At 46.0% G+C, this 15217-nt stretch overlaps 1 protein-coding gene and 1 long non-coding RNA gene across 5 annotated transcripts in view; both read left to right on the top strand.

The window, feature by feature from the left end:
• Window positions 1–412: 412 nt before the first annotated feature.
• The window catches only part of vti1b (vesicle transport through interaction with t-SNAREs 1B), a 21529-nt gene continuing 6724 nt past the window's right edge, over window positions 413–15217 (top strand). For 3 of the 4 annotated variants that reach the window (XM_052496166.1, XM_052496167.1, XM_052496168.1), the window contains exon 1: window positions 413–718. In XM_052496166.1, coding sequence (XP_052352126.1) covers window positions 622–718 — 97 coding nt within the window. In that variant the 5' untranslated portion in view covers window positions 413–621. The remainder of the gene's footprint in view (window positions 719–15217) is intronic. The other variant, XM_052496169.1, reaches the window with a different exon arrangement.
• Window positions 9808–10249, top strand: LOC127915751 (uncharacterized). Its single transcript, XR_008091959.1, has 3 exons — window positions 9808–9867; window positions 9910–10032; window positions 10154–10249. It is a non-coding gene; the product is annotated as an uncharacterized LOC127915751 (long non-coding RNA).

Raw genomic sequence — 15217 nt, 5'->3', positions numbered from 1 at the left:
TCAATGGAACCTGGGATTGTAGTTTTCTTTCCCCACATATTAATTGTGGATTTTTATTTATTTATTATGTTTTAAAGAAAACAAAAAAACGAAAGTGAAGTTGAATCTAATAACTGCTATTTAGTTTGTAAGATACTAGTCTACATATTCCCCCCCATCTGAAAGATGGTAAATATATCAGTTATGATTATTAGAAAAACGACATTGACCACAATGCACCAGTGAAAGCTACCTTTTCAATGCCCGTATATAAATATCAAACATATTATTTCAGTTTTAACCACAATTTTGTAAAACCATTATTCATATTAGAAGTATACAGCATACGCTGCTGTCAAACATTTGAAGTTACTTTGATTTTAAAAGCATGTACTTGACATTTCATTCGTGATAATAATTGGGATATTCACTTCAGGCAGCCAGTGACGCTAGACATGTGACACACGATCACCAGAATGCGGAAAGAGTCCCGAGGATCTTGTTTAGGGGGTTTACGGTGTTATCAACAAAGCGTATAAGCGGCAATTAAACCGTTTAATTTTCTAATATTTGGGCGTTTGTGTTGTCAAGAAAGAAACGGACAATTTAAAACACAAATCCTGCTGCTAAAATAAAAGCAAAATGTCATCGGAAGAGTTTGAAAAGCTGCAGGAGATCTTCAAGTCCCTTTATGACGAACTGAAGTTGATGCCTGACAGATTACTGAGATGTCAAGGAGGTAAAAAAGCAACAGTTGAATTTACATCTGTAAATATGTATTTTGCATTATAAATATCTCTCCAATCCACTACCATTAGCTGACCCCCCCGTTGTCTTGCGTTAGTTTTACTTCTGCTTAGCCGCCCATTGCTGTTAAATGTCCAAAATATGGTTGCTATCAAATGTGAACTATAAACTGGGTGGTTCGAGCCCTGAATGCTGATTAGCCGACAGCCGTGGAATATCAGACCGTATACCACGGTTATGACAAAACGTTTATTTGTACTGCTCCAATGTACATGGGTAACCAGTTTATAATAGCAATTAAGGCACCTCTGGGGTTTGCGATATATGGCCAATATACCACGGCTATGGGCTGTGTCCAGGCACTCCGTGTTGCGTCGTGCTTAAGAACAACCCTTAGCCGTGGTATATTGGCCTAACCCCCCGTCCCGGGCCTTATTGCTTAATTATAAGAGGAGGTTGCATGGCCGAGCAGATTAGTGTTGTCAACAACATTGGCGTGAGCAACAATAGTGGAATCGGTGGTTCGTCTTCAAAATAAAGTCCTCCCCATTTGAAACTGATGCAAACGGGTGAAACATAGTCTTGCCACACTCGGACCAGATAATGCTAAACAAGGTTGGAATGTTGTTTATAAAAATTCAACAAAAGACAGTTTTTGTTAATTTGACAAACACACAATCTGTTTAAATCGCACGTTGGATGTATAGACTTTGCATTGGGGGAATACATACACTATATATATATATATATATATGACAAAGGATGTGGACACCCGTCAAATGAGTGGATTTGGATATGTCACCCACACCCGGGTGGCAGGTAGCCTAGTGGTTAGAGTGTAGAGGCGGCAGGGTAGCCTAGTGGTTAGAGTGTAGAGGGCGCAGGGTAGAACTAGTGGTTAGAGTGTAGAGGCGGCAGGGTAGCCTAGTGGTTAGAGTGTAGAGGCGGCAGGGTAGCCTAGTGGTTAGAGTGTAGAGGCGGCAGGGTAGCCTAGTGGTTAGAGTGTAGAGGCGGCAGGGTAGCCTAGTGGTTAGAGTAGAGGCGGCAGGGTAGCCTAGTGGTTAGAGTAGAGGCGGCAGGGTAGCCTAGTGGTTAGAGCGTTGGACTAGTAACCGGAAGGTTGCAAGTTCAAACCCCCTAGCTGCCAAGGTACACATCTGTCGTTCTGCTCCTGAACAGGCAGTTAACCCACAGTAGAGGCCGTCATTGAAAATAAGAATCTGTTCTTAACTGACTTGCCTGGTTAAATAAAGGTAAAAAATAAATAAAATAAACACTCGTTCCTGACTGGTGCATAAATTGGAGTACACAGTCATGCAATCAGCCATGCTGTAGAATGGCCTTACTGAAGAGCTCATTTGACTTTCAACATGGCACCGTCGTAAGGATGCCACCTTTCCAACAAGTCAGTTCGTCAAATATTTCCTCTGCTAGAGCTGCCCCCCTGGTCAACTGTAAGTGCTTTTATTGTGAAGTGGAAACGTCTAGGAGCAACAACGGCTCAGCAGCGAAGTGGCAGGCCACACAAGCTCACAGAACGGGACCGCCGAGTGCTGAAGCGTGTAGAGTGTAAAAAATTGTCTGTCCTCGGTTGCAGTACTCACTACCAGGTTCCATACTCGGGTTGTCCAAATCCTTTGGCACATATCAAATCAAAGTTTATTTGTCATGTGCGCCGAATACAACAGGTGAAGAAGACCTTACGTTGAAATGCTTACTTACAGGCTCTAACCAATAGTGCAAAAAGGTATTAGGTGAACAACAGGTAGGTAAAGAAATAAAACAACAGTAAAAAGACAGTGAAAAATAACAGTAGAGAGGCTACATACAGTAGAGGGGCTATATACAGTAGAGGGGCTATATACAGTAGAGGGGCTATATACAGTAGAGGGGCTATATACAGTAGAGGGGCTATATACAGTAGAGGGGCTATATACAGTAGAGGGGCTATATACAGTAGAGGGGCTATATACAGTAGAGAGACTATATACAGTAGAGGGCTATATACAGTAGAGGGCTATATACAGTAGAGAGGCTATATACAGTAGAGGGGCTATATACAGTAGAGAGGCTATATACAGTAGAGAGGCTATATACAGTAGAGAGGTTATATACAGTAGAGAGGCTATATACAGTAGAGAGGCTATATACAGTAGAGGGGCTATATACAGTAGAGAGGCTATATACAGTAGAGAGGCTATATACAGTAGAGAGGCTATATACAGTAGAGAGGCTATATACAGTAGAGGGGCTATATACAGTAGAGAGGCTATATACAGTAGAGAGGCTATATACAGTAGAGAGGCTATATACAGTAGAGAGGCTATATACAGTAGAGGGGCTATATACAGTAGAGAGTCTATATACAGTAGAGAGGCTATATACAGTAGAGAGGCTATATACAGTAGAGAGGCTATATACAGTAGAGAGGCTATATACAGTAGAGGGGCTATATACAGTAGAGAGGCTATATACAGTAGAGAGGCTATATACAGTAGAGAGGCTATATACAGTAGAGAGGCTATATACAGTAGAGAGGCTATATACAGTAGAGAGGCTATATACAGTAGAGGGGCTATATACAGTAGAGAGGCTATATACAGTAGAGAGGCTATATACAGTAGAGAGGCTATATACAGTAGAGGCTATATACAGTAGAGAGGCTATATACAGTAGAGGGGCTATATACAGTAGAGGCTATATACAGTAGAGGGCTATATACAGTAGAGGGCTATATACAGTAGAGAGGCTATATACAGTAGAGGGCTATATACAGTAGAGAGGCTATATACAGTAGAGAGGCTATATACAGTAGTGGCGCTATATACAGTAGAGAGGCTATATACAGTAGAGAGGCTATATACAGTAGAGAGGCTATATACAGTAGAGAGGCTATATACAGTAGAGAGGCTATATACAGTAGAGAGGCTATATACAGTAGAGGGGCTATATACAGTAGAGAGGCTATATACAGTAGAGGCTATATACAGTAGAGGCTATATACAGTAGAGAGGCTATATACAGTAGAGAGGCTATATACAGTAGAGGCTATATACAGTAGAGGGGCTATATACAGTAGAGGGGCTATATACAGTAGAGAGGCTATATACAGTAGAGAGGCTATATACAGTAGAGAGGCTATATACAGTAGAGAGGCTATATACAGTAGAGGCTATATACAGTAGAGGGGCTATATACAGTAGAGGGGCTATATACAGTAGAGAGGCTATATACAGTAGAGAGGCTATATACAGTAGAGAGGCTATATACAGTAGTGGGGCTATATACAGTAGAGAGACTATATACAGTAGAGGGACTATATACAGTAGAGGGGCTATATACAGTAGAGGGGCTATATACAGTAGAGAGGCTATATACAGTAGAGGGGCTATATACAGTAGAGAGGCTATATACAGTAGAGAGGTTATATACAGTAGAGGGGCTATATACAGTAGAGAGGCTATATACAGTAGAGGGGCTATATACAGTAGAGAGGCTATATACAGTAGAGAGGCTATATACAGTAGAGAGGCTATATACAGTAGAGGGGCTATATACAGTAGAGGAGGCTATATACAGTAGAGAGGCTATATACAGTAGAGAGGCTATATACAGTAGAGAGGCTATATACAGTAGAGAGGCTATATACAGTAGAGGCTATATACAGTAGAGAGGCTATATACAGTAGAGAGGCTATATACAGTAGAGAGGCTATATACAGTAGAGAGGCTATATACAGTAGAGAGGCTATATACAGTAGAGGGCTATATACAGTAGAGGGGCTATATACAGTAGAGAGGCTATATACAGTAGAGAGGCTATATACAGTAGAGAGGCTATATACAGTAGAGAGGCTATATACAGTAGAGAGGCTATATACAGTAGAGGGGCTATATACAGTAGAGAGGCTATATACAGTAGAGGCTATATACAGTAGAGAGGCTATATACAGTAGAGGGGCTATATACAGTAGAGGGGCTATATACAGTAGAGAGTCTATATACAGTAGAGAGGCTATATACAGTAGAGAGGCTATATACAGTAGAGGGGCTATATACAGTAGAGAGTCTATATACAGTAGAGGGGCTATATACAGTAGAGGGGCTATATACAGTAGAGAGTCTATATACAGTAGAGAGGCTATATACAGTAGAGAGGCTATATACAGTAGAGGGGCTATATACAGTAGAGAGTCTATATACAGTAGAGGGGCTATATACAGTAGAGAGTCTATATACAGTAGAGAGGCTCTATACAGTAGAGAGGCTCTATACAGTAGAGAGGCTATATACAGTAGAGGGGCTATATACAGTAGAGGGGCTATATACAGTAGAGGGGCTATATACAGTAGAGGGGCTATATACAGTAGAGGGGCTATATACAGTAGAGAGGCTATATACAGTAGAGAGGCTATATACAGTAGAGAGGCTATATACAGTAGAGAGGCTATATACAGTAGAGAGTCTATATACAGTAGAGGGGCTATATACAGTAGAGAGTCTATATACAGTAGAGAGGCTCTATACAGTAGAGGGGCTATATACAGTAGAGGGGCTATATACAGTAGAGGGGCTATATACAGTAGAGGGGCTATATACAGTAGAGGGGCTATATACAGTAGAGGGGCTATATACAGTAGAGGGGCTATATACAGTAGAGGGGCTATATACAGTAGAGAGGCTATATACAGTAGAGAGGCTATATACAGTAGAGGCTATATACAGTAGAGAGACTATATACAGTAGAGAGACTATATACAGTAGAGAGACTACATACAGTAGAGGCTATATACAGTAGAGAGGCTACATACAGTAGAGGCTACATACAGTAGAGAGGCTATATACAGTAGAGGCTATATACAGTAGAGAGGCTATATACAGTAGAGAGGCTCTATACAGTAGAGGGGCTATATACAGTAGAGGGGCTATATACAGTAGAGGGGCTATATACAGTAGAGGGGCTATATACAGTAGAGGGGCTATATACAGTAGAGAGGCTATATACAGTAGAGAGGCTATATACAGTAGAGAGGCTATATACAGTAGAGAGGCTATATACAGTAGAGAGGCTATATACAGTAGAGAGGCTATATACAGTAGAGAGGCTATATACAGTAGAGAGACTATATACAGTAGAGAGGCTATATACAGTAGAGAGGCTATATACAGTAGAGAGGCTACATACAGTAGAGAGGCTACATACAGTAGAGAGGCTATATACAGTAGAGGCTATATACAGTAGAGGCTATATACAATAGAGAGGCTACATACAGTAGAGGCTACATACAGTAGAGGCTATATACCGTAGAGATGCTATATACAGTAGAGAGGCTATATACAGGAGAGGCTATATACAGTAGAGGGGCTATATACAGTAGAGGGGCTATATACAGTAGAGGGGCTATATACAGTAGAGGGGCTATATACAGTAGAGAGGCTATATACAGTAGAGAGGCTATATACAGTAGAGAGGCTATATACAGTAGAGGGGCTATATACAGTAGAGAGGCTATATACAGTAGAGAGGCTATATACAGTAGAGAGGCTGTATACAGTAGAGGGGCTATATACAGTAGAGGGGCTATATACAGTAGAGGGGCTATATACAGTAGAGGGGCTATATACAGTAGAGGGGCTATATACAGTAGAGGGGCTACATACAGTAGAGGCTATATTTATTTTTTGATTTTTTTTGATTTCACCTTTATTTAACCAGGTAGGCTAGTTGAGAACAGGTTCTCATTTGCAACTGCGACCTGGCCAAGATAAAGCATAGCAGTGTGAACAGACAACACAGAGTTACACATGGAGTAAACAATTAACAAGTCAATAACACAGTAGAAAAAAAGGGGAGTCTATATACAATGTGTGCAAAAGGCATGAGGAGGTAGGCGAATAATTACAATATTGCAGATTAACACTGGAGTGATAAATGATCAGATGGTCATGTACAGGTAGAGATATTGGTGTGCAAAAGAGCAGAAAAGTAAATAAATAAAAACAGTATAAAAACAGTATGGGAATGAGGTAGGTGAAAATGGGTGGGCCAATAGACTATGTACAGCAGCAGCGATCGGTTAGCTGCTCAGATAGCTGATGTTTGAAGTTGGGTACCAGTACAGGGTACCAGTACTGAGTAATGATAACTAGGCTATATAGACAGGGTACCAGTACTGAGTCAATGAGTAATGATAACTAGGCTATATACACAGGGTACCAGTACTGAGTCAATGAGTAATGATAACTAGGCTATATAGACAGGGTACCAGTACTGAGTAATGATAACTAGGCTATATACACAGGGTACCAGTACTGAGTAATGATAACTAGGCTATATACACAGGGTACCAGTACTGAGTAATGATAACTAGGTTATATACACAGGGTACCAGTACTGAGTCAATGCGCAGGGGTAGGGGGTAGATATGTAAATATAACTAGGAATAAAGTCACTAATCAACAGGATAGGTAATAAAGTATAGAAGTTAGACATTTGGTTTTCATATTGTAACATTACATTGTAAATCTCACTCCGTCTGTCGGCGTATTTCAAGATTCCCGATGGGGAAGAAACAAGACGTTTCTCAGTCAATCATCTTGAAAAATACGTCTTAAAATATTAAAAATAAATATTATGTATTTAATACTTAAACTGGAAATCAACCAATTCTCCATCGTTAACTCAAATGCTTTATCTAAATGCTGAAAAGTGCTCGGTCGAAGGAGAGAGACAAAATGGTGCAGTTTGAGGCCGTATGGCAGAGGTATGCTGGGCGCTGGAGATTACGGGGGGTTGAGCAAGCATGGGGTGTCTGGCCAGGTGTGATGTCGTTGATGTTAAAAAGATAGACAGTAGCGTGTGATGAGTTATAAAAAAAAAAGGGGTGTCATTGCAGATAGTCCAGATAGCTACTTGGTTAACTATTTAGAATAAAGTGACTAGGCAACAGGATGGATAATAAACAGTAGCAGCAGCAGCGTATGTGACGAGGCAAAAGAGTTTGTACAAAAAGGGTCAATGCAGGTAGTCCCGGTAGCTATTTTATTCAGCTATTTAGCATTCTTGTTTAGATGTCTCATGGCCTGGGGGTAGAAGCTGTTCAGGGTCCTGTTGGTTACAGACTTGGTGTGTCGGTACCACTTGCTTGGCAGTAGCAGAGAGAACAGTCTATGACTTGGGGGTAGAAGCTGTTCAGGGTCCTGTTGGTTCCAGACTTGGTGTGTCGGTACCACTTGCTTGGCAGTAGCAGAGAGAACAGTCTATGACTTGGGGGTAGAAGCTGTTCAGGGTCCTGTTGGTTCCAGACTTGGTGCATCGGTACCGCTTGACATACGGAAGCAGAGACAACAGTCTATGACTTGGGTGGCTGGAGTCTTTGACAATTTTTAGGTCCTTCCTCTGACACCGCCTGGTATAGAGGTCCTGGATGGCAACCAGTGATTACTGTGCCGTACACACTAGCTCTGTAGCGCCTTGCGGTCAGATGCCAAACCAATAAATGATTCAGCCAGTCAAGATCCTGTCAACTGTAAAACTTTCTGAGGATCTGACGGCACATGCCAAATCTTTTCGGGCCTCCTGAGGGGGAAGAGGCGTTGTCTTGTTCTCTTCACTACTGTGTCGGTGTGTTTGGACCATGGTAGGTCCTTAAGTGATGTGGTCTGTCTCCACTACAGCTCTGTCGATCTCAATGGGGGCGTGGCTCAGCCCTCCTTTTTCCTGTCGTCCACAATCCGCTCCTTTGTCTTGCTGACGTTGAGATGGCAGGTCTCTGACCTCCCTATAGGCTTTCATTGGTGATCAGGCCTACCACCGTTGTCATCTGCAAACTTGATGGTGTTTGAGTCGTGTTTGGCCACGAAGTCATGGGTGAACAGGGAATACAGGAGGGGACTAAGCACTCACCCCTGAGGGGCTCCCTCATTTCATGGACCATCCAGATCCATAGGTAAGGCTCTACTTTGCTTAAGAATTGTCCAATACTCACAATAGACTGAATAGTGAGGTGATTTCCCAAAGTTAATGTCCTGCAAGAAGAGCTACGACACTGATATTTGTGTAAACCCTTCGCAGTTATGATCTGTGAGTGTCACTGAGTAGACTGATACCTCATTTCATGGACCCAAGGTCCAGCGAGAAGGCTGTACATTGCAATATAATTATGTCCCCTTTGCAAATCTGAAGTCTATAAATCCACAGTGCTATTTCAACAGATTATTTTTTTAATGGCAAGGAACTCCACACTGTCGTTTTCCCACCTGGACAAAAGGCATTGACTACAGCTCAGCGCTCAACACCGTAGTGCCCACGAAGCTCATCTTTAAGGGAAGGACCCTGGGACTAAACACCTCCCTCTGCAACTGGATCTTAGACTAAACACCTCCCTCTGCAACTGGATCCTAGACATCCTGACGGGTCGCCCCCAGGTGGTGAGGGTTTGTAACAACACGTCTGCCACACTGATCCTCAACACTGGGGCCCCTCGGGGGTGTGTACTTAGTCGTAGTAGAGTAGTATTTAGTAGTAGAGCGGGTCGGGAGTTTATAGTTCCTTGGTGTCCACATCACCGACAAACTATCACGGTCCAAACACACCAATGTAGTCGTGAAGAGGGCATAACAAAACCTTTTCCCCCCTCAGGAGACTGAAAAGATTTGGCATGGGTCCCCTGATCCTCAAAAAGTTCTACAGCTGCACCATCGAGAGCATCCTGACCGGTTGCATCACCACCTTTTTATGGCAACAGCTCGGCATCTGACCATAAGGCACCTACAGAGGGTAGTGCGTTTGGCCCACTACATCACTAAGGGCTAAGCTTCCTGCCATCCAGGACCTCTATACCAGGCGGTGTCAGAGGGTAGTGCGTACGGCCCACTACATCACTAAGGGCTAAGCTTTCTGCCGTCCAGGACCTATATAATAAGCGGTGTCCGAGGACAGCTCATAAAATTGTCCGAGACTTCAGCCACCCTAGTCATGGACTGTTCTCTATGCCACCGCACAGCAAGTGTTACCAGAGCACCTGTCACAGGTCACAGCCCTCTGACCCCCCTGTTGAGATGGTGGTAACAGGTCACAGCCCTCTGACCCCCCTGTTGAGGTGGTGGTAACAGGTCACAGCCCTCTGACCCCCCTGTTGAGGTGGAGGTAACAGGTCACAGCCCTCTGACCCCCCCTGTTGAGGTGGTGGTAACAGGTCACAGCCCTCTGACCCCCCTGTTGAGGTGGTGGTAACAGGTCACAGCCCTCTGACCCCCCTGTTGAGGTGGTGGTAACAGGTCACAGCCCTCTGACCCCCCTGTTGAGGTGGAGGTAACAGGTCACAGCCCTCTGACCCCCCTGTTGAGGTGGTGGTAACAGGTCACAGCCCTCTGACCCCCTGTTGAGGTGGTGGTAACAGGTCACAGCCCTCTGACCCCCTGTTGAGGTGGTGGTAACAGGTCACAGCCCTCTGACCCCCCTGTTGAGGTGGTGGTAACAGGTCACAGCCCTCTGACCCCCCTGTTGAGGTGGTGGTAACAGGTCACAGCCCTCTGACCAACAACAGGACATCCACTGTCATTACCACTAATATCTTAATCATGCTATGCTAGCAGGATAGCACAGGTCACCACTAACCCGTCTCCCTCACAGAGAACAGAGGATTTAAAGTGGCAGCGGGACAGATAACTCATCCTTTTGACTTGTCGAAGGCCACATCTCTCTCAGAAAGCAAGGCGTTAGCCCAACTCTCACCTCTGACACAGTCACCTTAACGGTGTTAACACAATGCTTATGCTAAGCTAACGCAAAGCTAGCGATTATATGTCTTGTACTGATGGCGGTCACCTTAACGGTGTTAACCCAATGCTTATGCTAAGCTAACGCAAAGCTAGCGCTTATATGTCTTGTACTGACGGCGGTCACCTTAACGGTGTTAACACAATGCTTATGCTAAGCTAACGCAGAGCTAGCGCTTATATGTCTTGTACTGACGGCGGTCACCTTAACGGTGTTAACTCAATGCTTATGCTAAGCTAACGCAAAGCTAGCGCTTATAAGTCTTGTTCCTGACGGCGGTCACCTTAACGGTGTTAACCCAATGCTTATGCTAAGCTAACGCAAAGCTAGCGCTTATATATCTTGTACTGACGGCGGCTGAGCAATCAACAGTCATTTACAGGAAGTAGGAAAAGTTCACCGCGCGCTGAATACAAACCAGAACTATAGCGGAGCACCAAGTGTTAGCGGAGCACCAAGTGTTAGCGGAGCACCAAGTGTTACCGGAGCACCAAGTGTTACCGGAGCACCAAGTGTTAGCGGAGCACCAGGTCGAGGACCAAAAGGCTTCTTAACAGCCGTTTTTGAACCATTTCTCCCCAATTTCGTGGTATTGGTAGTTACAGTCTTGTCTCATCGCTGTGACTCCCGTACGGACTCGGGAGAGGCGAAGGCCAAAGAGCAGTGCGTCCTCCGAAACACAGCCCAGCCCACAGCCACATTGCTTCTTGACACAATGCCCACTTAACCCGGAAGCCAGCCGCACCAATGTGTCGGAGGAAACACCATGCACCTGGCGACCGTGTCAGCGTGCACTGCTCCCGGCCCGCCACAGGAGACGCTATAATGCGCGATGGGACAAGGACATCCCCTGTGCACCTGTGTAATGATCATGCTGTTTAATCAGCTTTTTGCGTTTATATTTTTGTTCAGTATATATGTAAAAATGGACAGTAGCAAAGCATGCTGAGTATTATTCTAATGAGCTCTGACCCGAAAAATCTGAACGACGCAGGGCCAATTGTACGCCGCCCCATGGGTGTCTCGGTCGCGGCCTGATGTGACAGAGTCTGGACTCGAACCCAGAATCTCTAGTGACACAGCTAACGCTGTTATTTTTTTATCATTTTTTAAAAACTTTTGTTTATTTGGTAAATATCTCTTCTTGAACTGCACTGTTGGTTAAGGGCTTGTAAAAGTAAGCATTTCACGGTAAGGTCTACTACACCTGTTGTATTCAGCGCATATGACAAATATATATACATTTACATTACATTTAAGTCATTTAGCAGACGCTCTTATCCAGAGCGACTTACAAATTGGTGCATACACCTTATGACAACCAGTGGAACAGCCACTTGCATCTAAATCTTGTTGGGGGAGAGAGAAGGATTACTTACCCTTACTTACCCTATCCTAGGTATTCCTTGAAGAGGTGGGGTTTCAGGTGTCTCCGGAAGGTGGTGATTGACTCCGCTGTCCTGGCGTCGTGAGGAGTTTGTTCCACCATTGGGGGGCCAGAGCAGCGAACAGTTTTGACTGGGCTGAGCGGGAACTGTACTTCCTCAGTGGTAGGGAGGCGAGCAGGCCAGAGGTGGATGAACGCAGTGCCCTTGTTTGGGTGTAGGGCCTGATCAGAGCCTGGAGGTACTGAGGTGCCGTTCCCCTCACAGCTCCGTGGCGAGCACCATGGTCTTGTAGCGGATGCGAGCTTCAACTGGAAGCCAGTGGAGAGAGCGGAGGAGCGGGGTGACGTGAGAGAACTTGGGAAGGTTGAACACCAGACGGGCTGCGGCGTTCTGGATGAGTTGTAGGGGTTTAATGGCACAGGCAGGGAGCCCAGCCAACAGCGAGTTGCAGTAATCAAGACGGGAGATGACAAGTGCCTGGATTAGGACCTGCGCCGCTTCCTGTGTGAGGCAGGGTCGTACTCTGCGGATGTTGTAGAGCATGAACCTACAGGAACGGGACACCGCCTTGATGTTAGTTGAGAACGTCAGGGTGTTGTCCAGGATCACGCCAAGGTTCTTAGCGCTCTGGGAGGAGGACACAATGGAGTTGTCAACCGTGATGGCGAGATCATGGAACGGGCAGTCCTTCCCCGGGAGGAAGAGGAGCTCCGTCTTGCTGAGGTTCAGCTTGAGGTGGTGATCCGTCATCCACACTGATATGTCTGCCAGACATGCAGAGATGCGATTCGCCACCTGGTCATCAGAAGGGGGAAAGGAGAAGATTAATTGTGTGTCGTCTGCATAGCAATGATAGGAGAGACCATGTGAGGTTATGACAGAGCCAAGTGACTTGGTGTATAGCGAGAATAAGAGAGGGCCTAGAACAGAGCCCTGGGGGACACCAGTGGTGAGAGCGCGTGGTGAGGAGACAGATTCTCGCCACGCCACCTGGTAGGAGCGACCTGTCAGGTAGGACGCAATCCAAGCGTGGGCCGCGCCGGAGATGCCCAACTCGGAGAGGGTGGAGAGGAGGATCTGATGGTTCACAGTATCGAAGGCAGCCGATAGGTCTAGAAGGATGAGAGCAGAGGAGAGAGAGTTAGCTTTAGCAGTGCGGAGCGCCTCCGTGATACAGAGAAGAGCAGTCTCAGTTGAATGACTAGTCTTGAAACCTGACTGATTTGGATCAAGAAGGTCATACTGAGAGAGATAGCGGTAGAGCTGGCCAAGGACGGCACGCTCAAGAGTTTTGGAGAGAAAAGAGAGAAGGGATACTGGTCTGTAGTTGTTGACATCGGAGGGATCGAGTGTAGGTTTTTTCAGAAGGGGTGCAACTCTCGCTCTCTTGAAGACGGGAGGGACGTAGCCAGCGGTCAGGGATGAGTTGATGAGCGAGGTAAGGTAAGGGAGAAGGTCTCCGGAAATGGTCTGGAGAAGAGAGGAGGGGATAGGGTCAAGCGGGCAGGTTGTTGGGCGGCCGGCCGTCACAAGACGCGAGATTTCATCTGGAGAGAGGGGAGAAAGAGGTCAGAGCATAGGGTAGGGCAGTGTGAGCAGAACCAGCGGTGTCGTTTGACTTAGCAAACGAGGATCGGATGTCATCGACCTTCTTTTCAAAATGGTTGACGAAGTCATCTGCAGAGAGGGAGGAGGGAGGGGGGAGGATTCAGGAGGGAGGAGAAGGTGGCAAAGAGCTTCCTAGGGTTAGAGGCAGATGCTTGGAATTTAGAATGGTAGAAAGTGGCTTTAGCAGCAGAGACAGAGGAGGAAAATGTAGAGAGGAGGGAGTGAAAGGATGCCAGGTCCGCAGGGAGGCGAGTTTTCCTCCATTTCCGCTCGGCTGCCCGGAGCCCTGTTCTGTGAGCTCGCAATGAGTCGTCGAGCCACGGAGCGGGAGGGAGGACCGAGCCGGCCTGGAGGATAGGGGACATAGGGAGTCAAAGGATGCAGTAAGGGAGGAGAGGAGGGTTGAGGAGGCAGAATCAGGAGATAGGTTGGAGAAAGTTTGAGCAGAGGGAAGAGAAGATAGGATGGAAGAGGAGAGAGTAGCGGGGGAGAGAGAGCGAAGATTGGGACGGCGCGATACCATCCGAGTAGGGGCAGTGTGGGAAGTGTTGGATGAGAGCGAGAGGGAAAAGGATACAAGGTAGTGGTCGGAGACTTGGAGGAGTTGCAATGAGGTTAGTGGAAGAACAGCATCTAGTAAAGATGAGGTCAAGCGTATTGCCTGCCTTGTGAGTAGGGGGGGAGGGTGAGAGGGTGAGGTCAAAAGAGGAGAGAAGTGGAAAGAAGGAGGCAGAGAGGAATGAGTCAAAGGTAGACGTGGGGAGGTTAAAGTCGCCCAGAACTGTGAGAGGTGAGCCGTCCTCAGGAAAGGAGCTTATCAAGGCATCAAGCTCATTGATGAACTCTCCGAGGGAACCTGGAGGGCGATAAATGATAAGGATGTTAAGCTTGAAAGGGCTGGTAACTGTGACAGCATGGAATTCAAAGGAGGCAATAGACAGATGGGTAAGGGGAGAAAGAGAGAAAGACCACTTGGGAGAGATGAGGATCCCGGTGCCACCACCCCGCTGACCAGAAGCTCTCGGGGTGTGCGAGAACACGTGGGCGGACGAGGAGAGAGCAGTAGGAGTAGCAGTGTTATCTGTGGTGATCCATGTTTCCGTCAGTGCCAAGAAGTCAAGGGACTGGAGGGAGGCATAGGCTGAGATGAACTCTGCCTTGTTGGCCGCAGATTGGCAGTTCCAGAGGCTACCAGAGACCTGGAACTCCACGTGGGTCGTACGCGCTGGGACCACCAGGTTAGGGTGGTCGCGGCCACGCGGTGTGGAGCGTTTGTATGGTCTGTGCAGAGAGGAGAGAACAGGGATAGACAGACACATAGTTGACAGGCTACAGAAAAGGCTACGCTAATGCAAGGAAATTGGAATGACAAGCGGACTACACGTCTCGAATGTTCAGAAAGTTAAGCTTACGTAGCAAGAATCTTATTGACTAAAATGATTAAAATGATACAGTACTGCTAAAGTAGGCTAGCTGGCAGTAGCTGCGTTGTTGACACTACACTAATCAAGTCGTTCCGTTGAGTGTAATAATTCTACAGTGCTGCTATTCGGGGCTAGCTGGCTAGCTAGCAGTGTTGTTTACGTTACGTTGAGTTAAAAGAACGACAATAGCTGGCTAGCTAACCTAGGGAATCGGTCTAGACTACACAATTATCTTTGAAACAAAGACGGCTATGCAGCTAGCCACGATCAAACAAATCAAACCGCTGCACT

Source organism: Oncorhynchus keta, chromosome 35 (genome assembly GCF_023373465.1).
Source record: "Oncorhynchus keta strain PuntledgeMale-10-30-2019 chromosome 35, Oket_V2, whole genome shotgun sequence".
NCBI lineage: Eukaryota > Metazoa > Chordata > Actinopteri > Salmoniformes > Salmonidae > Oncorhynchus > Oncorhynchus keta.
Note: the sequence above shows the minus strand (reverse complement) of the source record. Positions and strands in the feature narration are given on the sequence as shown.